The 19,281-nt window shown below is 40.4% G+C and overlaps 1 protein-coding gene across 1 annotated transcript in view; it reads left to right on the forward strand.

The window, feature by feature from the left end:
• The window catches only part of MCUB (mitochondrial calcium uniporter dominant negative subunit beta), a 95,580-nt gene that overhangs the window by 69,298 nt on the left and 7,001 nt on the right, over positions 1-19,281 (forward strand). The window contains exons 2-4 of the mRNA XM_043438258.1: positions 8,861-8,936; positions 9,457-9,627; positions 13,462-13,566. Coding sequence (XP_043294193.1) covers positions 8,861-8,936; positions 9,457-9,627; positions 13,462-13,566 — 352 coding nt within the window. The remainder of the gene's footprint in view (positions 1-8,860; positions 8,937-9,456; positions 9,628-13,461; positions 13,567-19,281) is intronic.

Genomic DNA, 19,281 nt, shown 5'->3' on the forward strand with positions numbered 1-19,281 from the left:
TGGCTTTTGAGAGCAAAATTCTAAAGAAGGATTACAACCCAGAGAGAACATACTAGACTAATTTCTTGTCCCACTCTAGTCTGTTGCAAAACATATCAAAACATTAGAATATATTGGCGGAAAAATAAATTACAATTAATAAATTGGTTTCAACATTATTGTGTGAATGCAGTTAAGGTTTGATTGTAATAGAAATAGCAAGTATTTTATTCTCTGGTTCAGTTCACTTACACCTGGGAGCCTTCTGTACATGGGTTTCAATAGTGTGGAGCTGGTATTAACAGTTGTTTCTGTCTTCCCAGGATCCCTTCTTTACTCTTCACCTGAAAGCAGAACCCACTGCTCCGCACAGATGTGGGCACAGCAGGTGCTAACCTGACTGAGCCAGGACCCCTTTTCCCACAGGATGAGAGTGCAGTGAAGCAATTTAAAAGGGGCGGAGGGGTTCCTAACAGCTTGACTGTGCTCACTCATTAGCTGTGTGACTTTAGACAGATTACTTAATCTCCGCGTGTTCCAATACTCTGATAATTAAAATCTGAGAAATAACCTGCACATGGATGTTTATAGCAGCTTTATTCATAATTGCCAAAACTTGAAGCATTCAACTAAGTTAATCAATAGATAAATTGTGATACATCCAGAAAAAGGGATATTAAAGCATTAAAAAGAAATGATTAATATAGACAATAATATTGTGTTAGCAAGTTCAATGATTATAGGAAACTAGATCTTAATTAGTCCTACCACAAGAAAGAAATAATTATGAGATATGATAGAGCTGCTAACTCTCACTACAGTGGCAGTTATATTACAACATATAAATGCATCAAATCAACATCTGAACACCTTAAATTTACAGAATGTTATATGTGAAACATATTTCAATAAAAAATTAAAAAGAACAGAGAAATGAGTTATCAAGCTATGAAAGGACATTGAACCATCTTAAATGTGTATTACTAAGTGAAAGAAGCCAATCTGAAAAGGCTACATACCATATAATTCCAACTATATGACATTCTGAAAAAGGCAAAACTATGGAGACAGTAAAAGGATCTTTGGTGGCCAGGGGTTAGAGAGGAGTGAGTGTGAGAGGCAGTGGTTAAGGGGGAGTTAAAAAAAAGCTTTGCGATGTGTAAGATGGAGAATGTCTGAGGAGGAACTGGCCTTTGTAAGGGATGATCACTGGACTGCAGCAGGAGGGGAGGATGCAATGGTGGGCTCAGATGAAGTTCTGTAGGCTTTGCAGAGGGAGCATGAGCGTGTTCAGAGTAAGAGTTGACATGCAGGGTGGGTACACCAGGCAGGGGCTTCCTAGGCAGGATGGAAGTGTGAAGACAAGGAAGCATGAACAGTGTTCCTTCCTTGAGAAATACCCTTGGCATATCTGAAACAGAGGGTTGGGAGGTGGGTGGTGCTGGTATTGGTAAGGGGAGGTGGGAGAAGCTGATGAGAATCAGCTCGTGGAAAGTATACTTTGGAATGATTTCCCTTTGCTACAGAGAACAAATAGAGGTTTTTAAATCTTGAGTTAGTTTGACTTTATGTAATTTTAGAAAATTAGAGATCTTAACCTGGAATGGATTGGTGGAAGAGAAAGTTATAACAGTGATCTGTGGGAGATGGTGAGGATCTGAACTAGGGCAGTGGAAGTGGAGATGGAGAGGGGAGGATGGATCTGGGGGTGCTATGAAGAAGTAGAACCAGTATGCCTTAGTGACCATTCAGTTGTAACTACTGGTCTGCCAGGTGACTTTATGGACTATTAACTGTTTGAAGCAACACTCAGGCCTCTAGTTCTGATGACTGGTAATTAGTGGTGTGAGTCCATCAAGGAGAAGATCAGGTCCATGGAGGAAGAAGAAAGAGCTCAGTTGAGGAGCTACTGAGGTTGTGGTACCTGTGGGCTGTCTTGGTGAATATGTCTGGTGAGCCTGTCTGGGGATGAGCCTCCAGAGGGAAACTTCTCATTCCAGGGATGCCCAACTGGGTCTGTTATTGTTTGATTCTGAACTTCATGCCGGTTTGCTTGTTTGGATTCAGATTAATAATTTCATGGTTATAGTGAGTAAAACAACAAAAAAATAAAATATTACTCCCAAAGTTTGATAATAGGATATCAGGATCCTAAAACTATTACCACTTTATGATTCAGTCATTCTACAGCCTACCCTAAAGGAAAATATCCTAACATAGATTTACCTGCAAAGATGTTTTGAATCAGTTTAGTTATAATGGTGAAAACAAAATACAATATATATAGAAAATAAACTAGAAGATGTGTGTGTGCGCTAAGTTGCTTCAGTATTGTCTGACACTTTGTGATCCTATGGACCATAGCTCACTAGGCTCCTCTGTCCATGGGATTTTCCAGGCAAGAATACTGGAGTGGGTTGCCATGTCCTCCTCCAGGGGGTCTTCCTGACCCAGGAATCAAACCTATGTCTCTTATGTCTCCTGCATTGGTAGGCAGGTTCTTTATCACTAGCGCCACCCGAGAAGTGAGACTCTAGATAATGACCTTATTGGTGACTTTTTTCCCTTCTTTTTGAGAGTCTGTGATTTATAGATTTTCTAAAATGAGCATGCATTAAACTCTCTGACATGGAAAAAAGTTTGTATAATGTATAAAATGTCCAACAATAGGTAAATAGTAAATTCTGTTATACCTGTTATATATGTGGTTATGGAGCTATTTATTTTGTTTATGAAAAGTTTTTAATGAATAATATGCTTATAAAACACTAATGATTAGCACTATGATTATATAAAGATATATACCTCTGGAAAGGCTGGCATAAGCTAGGGGTGGTGGGATTGTGGATACTCATTTTCTCTATTTGCAAGTTTCCACAATGATTTTTATTGTATTTCTTCTCATCTTTTTTTTTTTTTTTAATTTTCTGGTTTCTGTAGGCTTTTTGCTTCTTTCTTCTACTTTTATTGAAAAAGTTTGTTCTTTTTTCCTTTTCTACCATTGCATAAACTACAGATTGTGTATGAATGGTTTCCTTTAAGTGTTTAACATACTCAGTTATAACTTCCCTAACACAGTTATGGTTTCTCACTATTTTTGCCCTTCTTCTGATGTGGTGAGGATCTTCACATGTTCTAAGAATCCACCAAAGATAGCAGGCCAAATCTTGTTTAGCTTTCCACTCATTTTAACACACACCAAAAAAATGGTTTAAAATTTCTTACAGTAAGTAGTTTATTTATTAACATATTTTATAGCTTTGGTTCTATATTAGTTTCTTGGGGATTCCATAATAGAGTTCCTCAGATCTTAAACAACAGATTCATTTTCTCACAGTTCTGAAAGCCAGAGTTCCAAGGTAAAGTGTCAGCAGGGCTGGTTTCTTCGGAGGCTTTTCTCCTTGGCTTGCAAACAGCCACCTTCTCTGCGTCCCCACAGGTCTTCCTCCACGTGTGCATGTCTGTGTCCAAATCTCTTCTTATAAGGATACCAATGATGCTGGATCAGGGTCCACACTCATGACCTCATTTTAACTTAATGACCTCTTTAAAATACAGTCATATTCTGAGGTCCTGGGGGTTAAGACTTCAACATATGTGTCTGGTGGGGAAGGGAGGACACACTGTAGTCCATAACCATATTCTCCTGCCTGGGTTTAGTTCCCTTCTCTCTAGGAAGTTCTTTAGCAAAGATGTGTGGGAAAGAAACTATGTACATCTCTGTACATCTGAAAAATCTCTTCACTTCCTTCAACCTTAAGTCATGTTCCTAAATATAACGTTTTAAGTTTATAGTTATTTTCCCTTAGCACCTGAGAATCCTTATACATCCATTTATCGTGTATTTATTGAGTCCCTATACTGAGTCAGGTACACTACTATTCCTGGTGCTGGGAATACACTAGTGAACAGGGAGTATTCAACTCTAGAGGGAGGAAGAAGCGTTTGTGCAGTTGTGTGAACATAAGTTTTCATTTCTCTTGGGTATACTGCTAGGACTGGGAATGCCTGGGTCACATGGAAGTGTGTGTTTAATCTTATAAGAAACTGCTGAAAGTTTTCCGGAATGGTTGTACCAAAGGGGACGACAGAGGATGAGATGGCTGGATGGCATCACCGACTCAATGGACATGAGTTTGAGTAAACTCCGGGAGTTGGTGATGGACAGGGAGGCCTGGCATGCTGCAGTCCATGGGGTCACAGAGTCGGACGTGACTGAGCAACTGAACTGAACTGAACTGTACTATTTTACATTCAATGTATGAGACTGATTGCTTTTTAAAGTTTTAAAGTTTCTATTTCGTTCTGTTTTGTACCTGGGTGAAGTATTGTCTAATTCACTAATTCTCTTTTCTGTTGACTTTATCTAGTCTAGAATTTATCTAGTTCATTAAACTGTGTTTTTTACATGTATATAGATTTTTTTTCCATTTCTAGAAATCTTAGTTGATCCAACTTACTAATTTTTGTTTTAGTTCTACAAGTTTAATTTCTTATTGGTTTTCTGGAAGCTAATTCTCCTGTTTATCTCTTTGAAGACTCTATAATTTGTGTTAAAGTCCGTTTTGGATGACTCTCTTTACTTTCCCTAAATGGAATTAATCTTCTTAATATATTTGGTTCCTTCTTAGCATTTAATTTCTCATATAGTAAAATTCCGGGATACAGACTCTAAGTAGAAGTTTATTGTTCATTCTGTTCTCACCCCTTTCTGACTAGTGATTCTATATTGCCTCCAGCTAGGCTTTTGTAGCCAGAGCTCAGAAATGGTTCTTAAATTGCCACTTTAAGGTCCTTGACCAGGTTGCAGTGATATTGGATGTATCACAGATTAGGTCATCAGATCACTGGGAATCTTGACTCAATCTTGTCATGGGCTACTTTAGTCTTTCCTACCCCCAAAGAGTCAAACTCTCAGTTACTTCTGTTCTGGACTATTAAAAGATAATTTTGGGGAAAAGATAAAAATATAACTCTCATACAGTTATAAGAATGAATATGCATTAAAAAATTTACTCTCATGATATGAAGGAACCAGGCACATGTTTTATCCAGTTAATAGGAAAAGTCAAAACATCACAAATTTATATGGAGGAAAGAATGTTAAGATGAACTGCAGGTAGAGATAAAACTGGTGTTTGGGATGGGGTGGGGAACTCAATTAGATTACTACCAGATTGGACAAAATTTGTATACCTACCAATTACCTACAGTTTACAGATAGTTCCAAGATGGCTTCCAACCAGCGAACAGGGTTGGAATGTAATAACTTGGAAAAAGTGGGCTGTACACTCTTCACAGTAGCCAAGGCATGGAAACAACATAAATGTCCATTTACAGACAAGTGGATAAAGATGTGGTACATGTGTGCAATGGAATGCTACTCAGACATTTCTCCAAAGACATACAGATGGCCAAGAGGCGTATGAAAAGGTGCTCAACATTGCTAATTATTAGAGAAATGCAAATCAAAACTACAATGAGATATCACCTATTACTAGTCAAAATGGCCATCATCAAAAAAGCTGCAAACAGTAAATGCTGGAGAGGGTGTGCAGAAAAGTCCCTCCTACAGTGTTGGTGGGAATGTAAGTTGGTGCATCCATTATGGAGAACAGTATGGAGGTTACTCAGAAGACTAAAAACAGAATTACCATATGATCCAGCAATCCCACTTCTGGGAATATATCCAGACAAAACTGTAATTCAAAAAGATACATGCCCTGTGTTCACAACAGCAGTATTCGCAATAGCCAAGACATAGAAACAACCTAAATGTCCATTAATGGATAAATGGATAAAGAAGACACGATACAAATATATAATGGAAAATTCTCAGCCACAAAAAGAACGAAATAATGCCATTTGCAGCGACATGGGTGCACCTAGAGATTACCATACTAAGCAAGCCAGAAGGAGAAAGACAAATACCATGTGATATCATATGTGGAATCTAAGATATGACACAAATGAACCCATCTACAAAACAAAGTTCCCAGGTCGCGCTAGTGGTAAAGAAGCCGCCTGCTAATTGCAGGAGATATAAGAGACGTGGGTTCAATCCCTGGGTCAGGAGGACCCCCTGGAGGAGGAAATGGCAACCATTCCAGTATTCTTGCCTGGGAAATTCTAGGGGCAGAGGATCCTGGCAGACTATAGCCCATTGGGTCCCAAAGAGTCATGCACACCTGAAGCAACTTAGCACGTGAAACAGACTCTCAGACACAGAGTCGGAGTGGGGGGGCGGGGATGGAGTGGGAGGCTGGGGAGAGCAGATGTAAGCGTCTGTGTACAGAACGGATAGACAACAAGGTCCTACTGTACAGCATGGAGAACAGTATTCAATATCCTGTGACAAACCACCATGAGAAAGCGTATGAGAAAGAATATATAATGTATATCCTATGTCCATATGTTATATATATAACTGAATCACTTTGCTGCCCAGCAGAAATTAACACATTGTAAATCAGCTGTCCTTCAGTAAAAATATATTGATTGAAAAAAGAAATAAAAATAAAATCATTAATACTCCCTCCCCACGGAAAGTGTGGTATAAACAGTACATCATTTTCCATTGAAACCCTTTTCCTGCAGAATGGAGAACCTCAGTGGACTCCCTACTTGCTTGAGTCTTGCTTATCACATTGTTTTGCTCTTGGTGTTGCTACAAGGGGAACGTGGATTCTTTTTGAACATGGAGCAGAGGTGTTGCTTAAGTATTAATTTATACTGTCTTGAGTGGGAATTACATCTTGTTTTACTTAATAATAAAGATACATAATCTAAAATATGTTAAAGCTCTCAAAGCAATCTGATCTTGTTAATTGGCCCAACATATGATCATTATACATTTCCTTTCCACTAACACCTGCCTACCTTTACTTTGAAGCTCAAAAAGAGCTTTCTCATGTTAGTGCTGTTTTCCTTTTCTAACTAAAGCCCTGGCTCTTTTTCTTTTCTTTTTTTCTACTAGCAAACTTGCCCTTCTCTTTCTCTTACAACTCATTTCTTCCTGAAACTTCCTCTGCCTGTCAGAGATCATGGCAGTTAGTGTATCTTGAAGCTGGGATTCCAACTTGGTTCTGATGGCAAAGCCATCACACTCAACCATCATGACCCTGCAGAAGGACGTAGAGCTGGGCATGGAGGGTCTGACAGGGTCTGTTAGGCAGAAGTGGATAAAGAAGGTGTTTCAATAAGTCAGTGGCGCATAGCTCATCCGGCTGGGGCCCAGGTTCCTGCTGGAAGAGAAAAAGTGATGGAGCTGTGGGGGGGAGGGGCAGCTGCACTGCTCAGGGGAGGCTCATGGACTCTGCCTGACCCTTGCTTGATACTTTGTGTTGTTTAACCCTCATATTGACTCCACAAGACCCACAAGATATCAGTATCTCCACCTAAGGCTTCAGAGAACAGAAGCACAGTCCTATGACTTATCTGTGATCTCCTGCCAGCAAGTGGCTAAACTGAGTTTAGAATACCAGTCTTTTCAACTATGGGGTCACTGTGCTTTCTATCAGTACTTTATATAAGTTGTTGAAGTCTGCGGGGTTTTAAGTAAAGTGATTAGAATTGTATTTAGGAAAAAGATGCGATGAAAGAGAAGCCTGAGTCTTCTTTTGATCTGATACTGAATATCATTTGAAGGCAGTAGCCCTTTTCCAGCACTAAAATTCGGATTTCAAAATGATTCTATGCTGAAATTTAGAAGTAGTGACCCGAAAGCCACAGAGGGTCTGTTAGAACCCAGCTACTCTGAAGTATGGTCTTCACATCTATAACTTGAGTATAACCCTGGGGCTTATTAAAAATGCAAATTCTCATACCCCTGCCTCAGACTTACTAGATCAAAAATCTCTGGGAGTGGAGTCCAGGAAGCTGTGCTTTTAACAAGCCCTGTTTATTTAGCAATGGACAATATTATGGTGTCCAGCTGATTATCAGGTATGCAGAAGCTTGAGAAAGCTTTAATCGTTTTCCCTGGGCACTTTACCTGCTTTCAGCAATTCCTGGTTGTCTAATGACTGCCTCTAAAATGATTTCTTCAGTAGTAGTACAGAAACTTCATAAGCACATTAAACAGTAGGTACTTTATGAGCAATGTATCATCGTTGGCATCTAGGAACCTGACTCATAAACTGTCTTTAGCATTAAATTTAACTCTAGCATAAAATTTAACTTGCATGTGAAGGTGGCGGTATATGGAAAAACATTTGGGAGGCTATACACCAAACCACTGTGAAAGAAAGTTATTCATGACGCTTGTTAAGGAATGTGAGGTAGACTTTATTCAGGGGGACTGCCATGGTGGGGTTTTGATGTAGGGGAGAGAGATTGGGCTCACTTCTGAATACAACAGGGAAGAGTGGGGATTTGTATCCGAGGAGCACAGTTGGGCACATGGGGGTTGCGGAGGGGCAGGAGGTGGTGGATGGGAAATTACCAAGAGGATAGGGTAATTTTTTGCTAACCTGGCCTGGCAGGATTCTTGTTGAAGACAGACTGGGGTGATCAGATAATACCTGGGGAATGGTGGAGGACGAGGAATTTGATCAGATACTGAAGGTTGTGTGTGTGTTGGGGGAGGGGTGGCTAAGCTAACTTGACAACATTCTTGCTTAACTGGACTCCTAGAGGACATGCACAGGTTGGGATTTAGTCAGGCTTAGAGGATCCCAACTAAAGTTTGGTCCAGGAGCGAGTCTTTGTCACCTCTGCTGTGATTATCTTTGGGGAAAGTCGGGGCACTGTGACGAAGTAAGGGGAGGGGCTTTAACTTTCACCACCTACATTTAAACAACATTTTATAGGAGGGTAGTTGCTACCTTCCCCTACCCTTTATATTACTCTTATACATAGATAATCATTTATATCATTACAGGTTTTGTGTGTGAAACTGTGCGGAAGCCTGAAATTCTATCAATCAAATCTTTATAGTACACTGGTGCCATCTGATGGTAAGCTTTCTTATCACTTCTTTGATTTCCCCAGCTGATTTATTTTCATCCTTCTAAATTAAGTGAGAAATGTGAGTTTTGAACAAAACAGACTTTTCTTGTATCGCCCCTTCCACTCTTCCCCCATCAGAGTTCAGTTTCTTCCTTCTCTGCTCCCATTAGATCTCTGATGTCTTTTGGCAAACTCCCATCCCAGTTATCAAAGGAGTTAGAGATAATTTGGAAGTAGTTTCTGCCCTCAGTAAATTTTGACCTGAGAAGACCCTAAGCAGATAATTATAACAAAGTGTGGTACACACTTAATAAGATGTTAATGGTGGGGGGAATATGTTAACTAGTATAATGAAGGCACTATAAGAGTGATACAAATTATTACAGGAATTCAGAGGGTTATGAATTCCACATTTAGGTATTCCTTCTAGAATTTTTGTTGTTCATAATGTTTAATAATAATTTAAAAGTTATTTTTTAAAGTAAATTTTATCCATCCTCTATTATCAACTTTTTTTTTTCTTAACAGAAATCACAATTAATTATAAACATGGCCTTCCCTTGATAACACTTACTTTGCCATCCAGAAAAGAGCGCTGTCAATTTGTAGTCAAGCCAATGTTATCAACAGTTGGTTCATTCCTTCAGGACCTACAAAATGAAGATAAAGGTATCAGAACAGCTGCCATCTTCAGAGCAGGTATATATATATATTTCCAACTTTTCTTTTCTCTTCTTTTGAAACTTTGTTTTGTTTCTTTACTTTCTAGAAAACTATTATGTAATAAATGGTTGGTCTTTACTGAGTCCTTCATTTTTTAACATGAGTAATATTAAAAGAATGAACTCTAATGGAGAAGAAAGAAATGGAATACGTTTAATTCATGTTTTGGTTATTTATTTCATAGACTTAGCCCCTAGATTTTTCCCTGAGAAAATTTTAATGATGTAGTAATTAGCATCTAGTTTTCTATAAGAAATGTGAATAATTAGAAAATGAAATGCAGGCTCCATGATTGAAATAGACAGTGGATAAGACACAAATAGTTCACTTATCTTTGTTATAAAGCAATTATGGTCAAGTGTTTTTTGATTAATTAATTCTCAGGAAACTAGTTTGATACCAGCAGAGGTATCAGATAGACTTTTAAATAAATCTAGGATATAGCTTTTAGATTTGTATGATCTGAGGACATAAAAGCAGGCCCTACTGCCCCTAAAAAGAGAATAAAGAATTCTTTACCCCAGCCCAGTATACCAGGCTACTATAAATATAAACAGATGAATAAATTTGCAGTTATTTTATTGTAGTATTACATTCTTAGAATGTAATATTATTTAAAAGTTAATGATTACTAGTACAGTTTTGGAAAGGAAATTAACATTCTTCTTCCCTGTCCAAGTTCAGAACCAATTAAGGGATAGATATAAAAGTTGGAAGAGTAGATTAAAGAACTTATTTACTTGACAAACTTTGAGCACCTAACAGATGTTGACCTGAAACAAACAGACTACCAGATATTTCTCCAGCAAAGGTGGGTTTATTGCAGATAGTGGAGAACTGTAGTCTGCAGCCGCTCACACTAGCCACGTGTGAGGACTTGCAGGAGGAGGAAAGGAGGATGCTTCTGTAGAAGGAAAGGAAGTGGGGAGGACGGTAGCAAACAAAGGGTCCCTGGCTTTTCATTGGCTGGGTCCTTGCTGGGAAAGAAGAGGAGCGCTTCTTCCTGCTGGGCTGTGCTGCCCTCACAGGTGTGAGAGCTCCCCCTTCTGGTCTCCAGACTCTATTTAATTGAGGTTCCAGTGTGTTAACCCTTTTTTACACTAACATATGCCAGGCCTTGTTCTAGATGCTAGAGACAGCAAAGAACAATAGAGATTAAACTCCTGTTCTTATGGAACTAACATTTTACAAGGAGAAAGAAAAAATAAATACTTAATTTATAAATTATATAAATTTTAAATTTATGTATTAGATAATAAGTTACAGTGAAAAAGCAGAGTGGTGGGGAGGTGGGAGTGTGTGTGTTTGGGGGAGGTGCTCACTAAGGTCACATTTGAGTGAAGACCTGGAAGAGATATGACAGGGATGGGAGAAGAGCTTTCCAGACAGAGCCCCTCAGGTGGGAGCTAACCCCACTGGCAGCCATAAAGGGAGGGAGTGGATCCAGGTAGGAGGGGTGGGGCAGACTAGGGAAAGCCTCCATGTAGGTTGCTGGAAGCACTTTGGATTCAACTGGAAGGGGAGTTTCTTCCTGGTAAAACCTAAGATCAGGAAATGAGGACTTAGCCCTGTGGGCACAATGGCCTAATACTTCATCCTTGACATATTCCTGCCAGCCACAGAACAGCGAATCCCCTGGGCCTGCCTTCCTTAGAACAGGCAGAATTCAGAAGGGCACCACACACAGTGCTCGCCTGGAGTGTGTGCCAGAGAAAACCAGAATTCTTAGCGTAAAGGAGCTCTTTGGACTGAGTTCTTGGGATTCATATCAGTACTTGCCCAAGAACAGGTGAAAAATTCATCACTGTATCATGAGCTCCTTAAAAGTGTTTCATATCCATCTCTAGCTGATCCTGTATTAGTATAAAGGAGAATGTAGTACTTCAACTGAGAAATCATACTCAGCTGATTTCTTTTTATTATAATATTTTAAGGAGCAGGTTTGAAGTCATTTAAATGTAAATTTTTAAATGACACTTGCAAATCAGATAAAACGGATTTGGTGTGTTGCTGATCTTTTTTTTTTTTTTTAAAAGAGTCTCTGTGGGTGGAATTTGCCAGCATTTAATTTGGGCTTGAAAAGAGTGTTCTAAGCTTGTCACAGTTTTGCCCATAACGTGGGCTGAGTTATTTGGCAGTTCCTGGGAAGATGATCTCACCACAGCTGATGAACAGGAACCCAAACAGCCAAATTCTAGGAACAGACCCAGGTGCAGACTTGACTTGCTGCCTTCTGGAACAAAAGAACTGCTGAGAACCAGACGGGAGGCAGGCATCTGGGTTCCTCCTGATTTTACTAGCAGTGTTACTGTTACCGTGCATATTAGTGTAGCTGAAACCTCTCTGGTTGAATGCAGCCAAGCAAATGCCAGGCCAGGCGAAAATATACGTCTTGGACTTTATATCAGGTAATTATGTGTAGACTATTCTGAAAGAATAATGATAGAGAAACCCCTCCCAAGATGTTTTTTTGCTTTTATTCAGTGAGTTTGAATCTTAACCCCTGGGTTACATTAAACTTCAAAAATATAACAACAGCTAGGCTATATAGGAAGCTGTGCCAAGCACACTGACTTTTAAATTTTCCTAGATTTCTTTTTTTCTGAAATGTTCCTAGGATATTTGAAATCACTATGAGAATCTCTCCTGCCTCTCTCCACCTCTTTAAAACATACCACACAAGTGCATGTTTACTCCTGAATTAATTTTGCCTCTTTTCCTCTTTCCTAAGCCAGAAAGGGAGGGAGCCTTGTGTGGTGGTGGTTTGAGGTGGTTTAAACAGTACAAATCACTCACCTTTAGTAATTAGAAATAAAGGAAAAGTGTTAGTCACTCAGTCGCGTCTGACTGTTTGTGACCCTGTGGACTGTAGCCCACTAGGCTCCTCTGTCCATAGGATTCTCCAGGCAAGAATACTGGAGTGGGTTGCATTTCCTTCTCCAGGGGATCTTCCCGACCCAGGAATTGAACCTGGGTCTCCCTCACTGCAGGCAGATTCTTTACTGTCTAAGCCACCAGGGAAAGTGAAAGTTGCTCAGTGGTGTCCAACTCTTTGCGACCCCATGGACTCTATAGTCTGTGGAATTCTCCAGGCCAAAATACTGGAGTGGGTAGCCTTTCCCTTCTCCCGGGGGTCTCCCCAACCCAGGGATCAAACCCAGGTCTCCCACATTTGCAGGTGGATTCTTTACCAGCTGAGCCACAAAGGAAGTTTGAAAAAAAATAAGAGAAAGGTGGGCTTTTAAAAAATGTTACTACCTGCGTTCCTCCACCACAAAGTCAGGGGTTTGGCTCTAAGCCACAGAGATGGACACTGGCTGAGCTGAGGAGTGTGTCAGCAGGCTTTCTGACTGGAACTGACAGAAAACCAAGCTCAGAAGAGGGCAGGAGCCGCAGAAGGCCGTGGGTGAAGAAGTTAGCCTGGGAATGGTTGACGGGCTTTGCTGCTGACACCCCATCCCCCAGCCTGCACCTCCACTGGCCTTGCTGTGATGAGTTCCTGCCTCCCAGCCCGGAATCTGTACATGACTGTCTGTAGGAACAGTCTCACCAGGAACATCAGTCTGAACCCCAGCCCTGCTGACAGAGGGTGGGTGATGGGGTGTCTGCTTGTTCATCTTAGTCCAGTGTAACGGGCAGTATTGGGAGGATTACTCCCAGTGGGAACAGTATTGGGTATTGGGGAGCTTCTGCCCACCCAAAAAGGCAAATGTACACTACTGTATTATAAAGACCTGGATTAGTATTTTTCCATATGTTGAAAAATGGTTCTTATTATTCTAAAACAAGGACATATTTTTGCATTTTCAGATGGCACTGAAATTGCAGCTTCAACCTTGATGGAAATTTTGCTAATGAATGATTTTAAACTTGTTATTGATAAAATAACATATGATGTACAGTGCCCTAAGAAAGGTAAGAAGCACAGCTATGAACTATCTTAACATTTCCCTGTTGCTGTGGGCCTTTTTCAGGGAGCAGGCTTATCCTGAGAATCTTTTTAATTAATTTAATGACCAAGAAGGCTTTGGAGAACCAGTATTTAAGCTTTTCTAGCAAGGGTAGAAATGATCGGTAGAAGTTGGGTGTCAGGGCTTAATGTAGTCTCACATACTCTTTTTAGACTTTTAAGACTTCTTTCTAGGATCTTGAATGCTTAATTTGACATTATTGGGTTAAGAAGTGGACCTGAAAATCATGAACTCAAGTGTATACTCTTGCACAGTTTTTAAGACTTTTTTTTAAAGTAGGCTTTACTTTATTTTTTTAAAGGGCAGTTTCAAGTTCATAGCAAGATTGAGGAGATGGTACAGAGGCCCTGTATACTAATGTACCCATTCCCCCCCAGACTCCCCTACTGTAAAAGCCAGAATGGAACATTTGTTTTTAGTCATGAACCTACCATTGAAACATTATTATCACTCCAAGTCCACACTTTTCATTATGGTTTGCTCTTGGTGTTGTGTATTTTCTTGGGTTTTTAAGGCTTTATTTTATTACTGAACTGTAGTTGATTTACAGTGTTTCAGAGCTCCACAAAATGATTCAGTTACGTGTGTGTGTGTGTATGAATGAGCTTCTTTTCCATTATAGATTATTACAAGATATTGAATGCAGTTCCCTGTGCTATGCAGTACTTGCTATTTGTTTCATTGTTGTTTTCCAGTCCCTAAGTCGTGCCCCACTCTTTGAGACCCCATGAACTGCAGCATGCCAGGCTTCCCTGACCTTCACCATCTCACAGATAGGATGAGATGGCTGGATGGCATCACTGACCCAATGGACATAAGTTTGAGCAAACTCTGACAGATAGTGTTTATTTTGTATGTAATAGTATGTATATATCAATTCCAGATTTCCAATTTGTCTCCCGCTTGTTTTATGGGTTTTGATAAATGTATAATGACATGGATTCACCATTCCAGTGTCATTTCACACAGAATAGTTCCACTGCCCCCAAAATCCTCTGTGCTGTCCTCCTTCCTCTCTACCTAACCCCTAACCTCTGGCAGCCACTAATCTTTTTACTGTCTCCATAGTTTTGCCTTTCCAGAATGTTGTATAGTTGAAATAGTACAACACGTAGCTTTTTTTCAGACTGGCTTCTTTCACTGAGTAGTATGCATTTAAGTTTTCTTGTCTTTTCATGGTTTTACAGTTCATTTCTTGTGTGCGCTATTATTCCATTGCCTAGATGTATCATAGGTTATGTATCTGTTCACCTACTGAGGGACATCTTGGAGGTTTCCAAGTCTTGATCATTACAAATAAAATGGCTATAAATGTGTATGCAGGTTTGTATGTGGACATACTTTTTCAGTTTGTTTGATTAAATGCCAAGGAGCATGACTGCCCACATAAGGCATGCATTTCATTGTGTAAGGAACTGGTAGACTTTCTTCCACACGAGCTGCACCGTTGTGTATTCCCATCAGCAGAGAATCAGAGTTACTGTTGCTCCACATCTTTGCCAGCGTTTAGTGTTGCCAGTGTCTTGGATTTTGGCCTTTCTTAAAGGTGTGAAGTAGCAGCAGTCCATTGTTTGTCTGCACTTGCCTGATAACATATTTCACATGTTTACTTGCTATCTATATACCTTGTTTGGTGTGGTGTCTGTTCAAGCCTTTGACCCACTTTTTAAGCATGCTGTTGTTTTAAGGTTTCTTTGTGTATCTTGGGTAACAGTCTGCTATCAGATCTCTGTTATGCAGGTGTTTCTCCCACTGTTTCTCATGTGCTTGTCATTGTCTTTTGTTTTGTTTAATGAAGCTGAGTGTATCAGTTATCTCTTAGGTGGACTGTGCTTTGGGTGTTGAATCTAAAAAGTCATTGCCAAACCTGTTCTTGCATGTTGCCTTACCGTATTAGTCACATCTGTCTTAATTTCCTGGTCTGATAATCCCAAAATCCCTACCATATCAGATTCTGATGCTTGCCTTGTTTCTTTAGATGGTTTTTTCCTTGACTTTCACCTGCTTTGTGGTTTTTTGCTGAAAGCTGGACATGATATTACTGAAAATAGAAGCTGAAGCAAGTAGGTCTCTCTTGTGAGGTGCTGTGTGAGTATGACCAGGAGTTCGGCTGTTTCCTATAGCTGTGGGTGTCAGAGGCTTCAGTTTCTTCTCGTGTCCCTGCTTTTCTCTCCCCTGTTGTGTTCAAGTTTCTCCAGAAATTCTTATTTAAATAGAGTCTGTGTCATGTACAGAACTGGAGCCCTGTTGATGTAATGTTAAGGTATTGGGGAGGAGAAGCAGTCTGTAATCTTCTGATTAAATCTCAGGGTTTTTACTGGGCCAGGATTACTGTGCTGTGACCTTCAGAAGAGTTTATCTTTTTTTTTCTCTTTCCAATATGAGACAGGAAGGTTAGAGGGGCCTGGAGTTGGCTAACTGCCCTTCCTCCAGGCCAGATTAGGCTCTGGTAGAGCACAGTGACTCCTTGAACAATACAGGTTAGAACTGTGTGGGTCCACTTACACGCAGATGTGTTTCAGTGAGCACTGCAGTACTGCGTGGTCCACAGTTGGCTGAGTCCATAGAATCGTGGATATAGAGGGCCAGCTATGAAGTTATATGTGCAGTTTTGACTGCGTGGGGAGTCAGTACTCCTAACCCCCACGTTATTTGAGGGTCAGCTGGTTATTTCCTAGGTATAGAGAAAGTAATGCTCAGGGCTACTTGAGAATGGTTAATTTTCTGCTGTGTCTGCTAGAAGCAGATCTCTGACCTCCACTGTGAGAACCTGATGGGACTCATGAATGTAAGTGTGTTTATTTCTCAAACTAGTCAGCACTGAGCCTCCAGCATTTCAACAGTTGTAGGTTAGTGTTCCTGCCTGTATTGGCTCCAGAGGATTCTGCTCTCAGTTAAACTATGATTGTGGACTGCTGAGGGTAGGATGAATAGTGAGTCTATGCCTTAATAAACAGATGATGAGACAAGTAAATCAACATGTAAGGGAGGGCCCATGTTTATAATTATAATGCCAGGTTCTGACTGGTAAATATGGGAGGGCTGCTGTAGTTGAAAAATCATTATATTGCAGCCAAATTCAGGCAAGAATCATCAACAGATGCCAAGGGGATGGAGAGGAGTGGAGGAGGTGACTTAGATAAAATAAAAAACAGTGAAGAACCACAAAAACAATTGAAAAACAAGTAATAAAATGGCAATAAGTACATACTTATCAATAATTACTTTAAATGTCAATGGACTGACTGCTCCAATCGAAAGACATAGGGAAGCTGATTGGATTAAAAAAGACAAGAATCTTTTGTATGTGGCCTATAAGAGACTTACTTCAGAGCTAAAGACACATACAGATTGAAAGTAAGGGATGGAAAAAGATATTTCATGCAAATGGAAAATGAGGGAAAGACATCAGTAGACATTTTTCCAAAGAAGACATAGAGATGGCCAGTAGGCACATGAAAAGATGCTCAACGTCACTAATTATTAGAGAAATGCAGATCCAAACAATGCAATATCACTTTACACCTATTAAGACTGACTGTCATCAAAAAGTCTACAGATAACAAATGTTGGCAAGGATGTGGAGAAAAGGGAACCCTTGTGCACTGTTGGTAGGAATGTAAATCAGGGCAGGCATTTGGAAAACAGTGTGGAGGTTCCTCAAAAAGCTAAAAATAGGACTAGCACCTAGCATTCAGTTCAGTTCAGTTGCTCAGTCATGTCTGACTCTCTGCGACCCCATGAATCGCAGCACGCCAGGCCTCCCTATCCATCACCAACTCCCAGAGTTTACTCAAACTCGTGCCCATCGAGTCGGTGATGCCATCCAGCCATCTCATCCTCTGTCGCCCCCTTCTCCTCCTGCCCCCAATCCCTCCCAGCATCAGGGTCTTTTCCAATGAGTCAACTCTTCGCATGAGGTGGCCAAAGTACTAGAGTTTCAGCTTCAGCATCAGTCCTTCCAGTGAACACCCAGGACTGATCTCCTTTAGGATGGACTGGTTTGGTCTCCTTGCAGTCCAAGGGACTCTCAAGAGTTTTCTCCAACACCACAGTTCAAAAGCATCAATTTTTCGGTGCTCAGCTTTCTTCACAGTCCAACTCTCACATCTACACATGACCACTGGAAAAACCATAGCCTTGACCAGACAGACCTTTGTCAGCAAAGTAATGTCTCTGCTTTTTAATATGCTATCTAGGTTGGTCATAACTTTCCTTCCAAGGAGTAAGCGTCTTTTAAAAATTTCATGGCTGCAGTCACCATCCGCAGTGATTTTGGAGCCCCAAAAATAAAGTCTGACATTGTTTCTACTGTCTCCCCATCTATTTCCCATGAGGTGATGGGACCAGATGCCGTGATCTTAGTTTTCTGAATGTTGAGCTTTAAGCCAACTTTTTCACTCTCCTCTTTCACTTTCATCAAGAGGCTTTTTAGTTCCTCTTCATTTTCTGCCATAAGTGTGGTGTCATCTGCATATCTGAGGTTATTGATATTTCTCCCAGCAATCTTGATTCCAGCTTGTGCTTCCTCCAGCCCAGCATTTCTCATGATGTACTCTGCATATAAATTAAATAAGCAGGGTGACAATATACAGCCTTGATGTACTCCTTTTCCTATTTGGAACCAGTCTGTTGTTCCTTGTCCAGTTCTAACTGTTGCTTCCTGACCTGCATACAGGTTTCTCAAGAGGCAGGTCAGGTGGTCTGGTATTCCCATCTCCTTCAGAATTTTCCACAGTTTATTGTGCTCTACACAGTCAAAGGCTTTCGCGTAGTCAATAAAGCAGAAATAGATGTTTTTCTGGAACTCTCTTGCTTTTTTGATGATCCAGCGGATATTGGCAATTTGATCTCTGGTTCCTCAGCCTTTTCTAAAACCAGCTTGAACATCTGGAAGTTCACGGTTCATGTATTGCTGAAGCCTGGCTTGGAGAATTTTGAGCATTATTTTCTGACATGTGAGATGAGCGCAATTGTGCGGTAGTTTGAGCATTCTTTGGCATTGCCTTTCTTAGGGATTGGAATGAAAACTGCCCTTTTCCAGTCCTGTGGCCACTGCTGAGTTTTCCAAATTTGCTGGCATATTGAGTGCAGCACTTTAACAGCATCATCTTTCAAGATTTGAAATAGCTCAACTGGAATTCCATCACATCCACTAGCTTTGTTCGTAGTGATGCTTTCTATAGCCCACTTGACTTCACATTCCAGGATGCCTGGCTCTAGGTGAGTGATCATACCATTGTGATTATTTGGGTCATGAATATCGTTTTTGTACAGTTCTTCTGTGTATTCTTGCCACCTCTTCTTAGTATCTTCTGCTTCTGTTAGGTCCATACTATTTCTGTCCTTTATCGAACCCATCTTTGCCTGAAATGTTCCCTTGGTATCTCTAATTTTCTTGACGAGATCTCTTGTCTTTCCCATTCTGTTGTTTTCCTCTATTTCTTTGCATTGATCGCTGAGGAAGGCTTTCTTATCTCTCCTGGCTATTCTTTGGAACTCTGCATTCAAATGGGATTATCTTTCCTCTTCTCCTTTGCTTTTCACTTCTCTTCTTTTCACAGCTGTTTGTAAGGCCTCCTCAGACAACCATTTTGCCTTTTTGCATTTCTTTATCTTGGGGATGGTCTTGATCCCTGTCTCCTGTACAATGTCACGA

The sequence above is a fragment of the Cervus canadensis genome, chromosome 19 (genome assembly GCF_019320065.1).
Source record: "Cervus canadensis isolate Bull #8, Minnesota chromosome 19, ASM1932006v1, whole genome shotgun sequence".
In the NCBI taxonomy this organism is placed as follows: domain Eukaryota; kingdom Metazoa; phylum Chordata; class Mammalia; order Artiodactyla; family Cervidae; genus Cervus; species Cervus canadensis.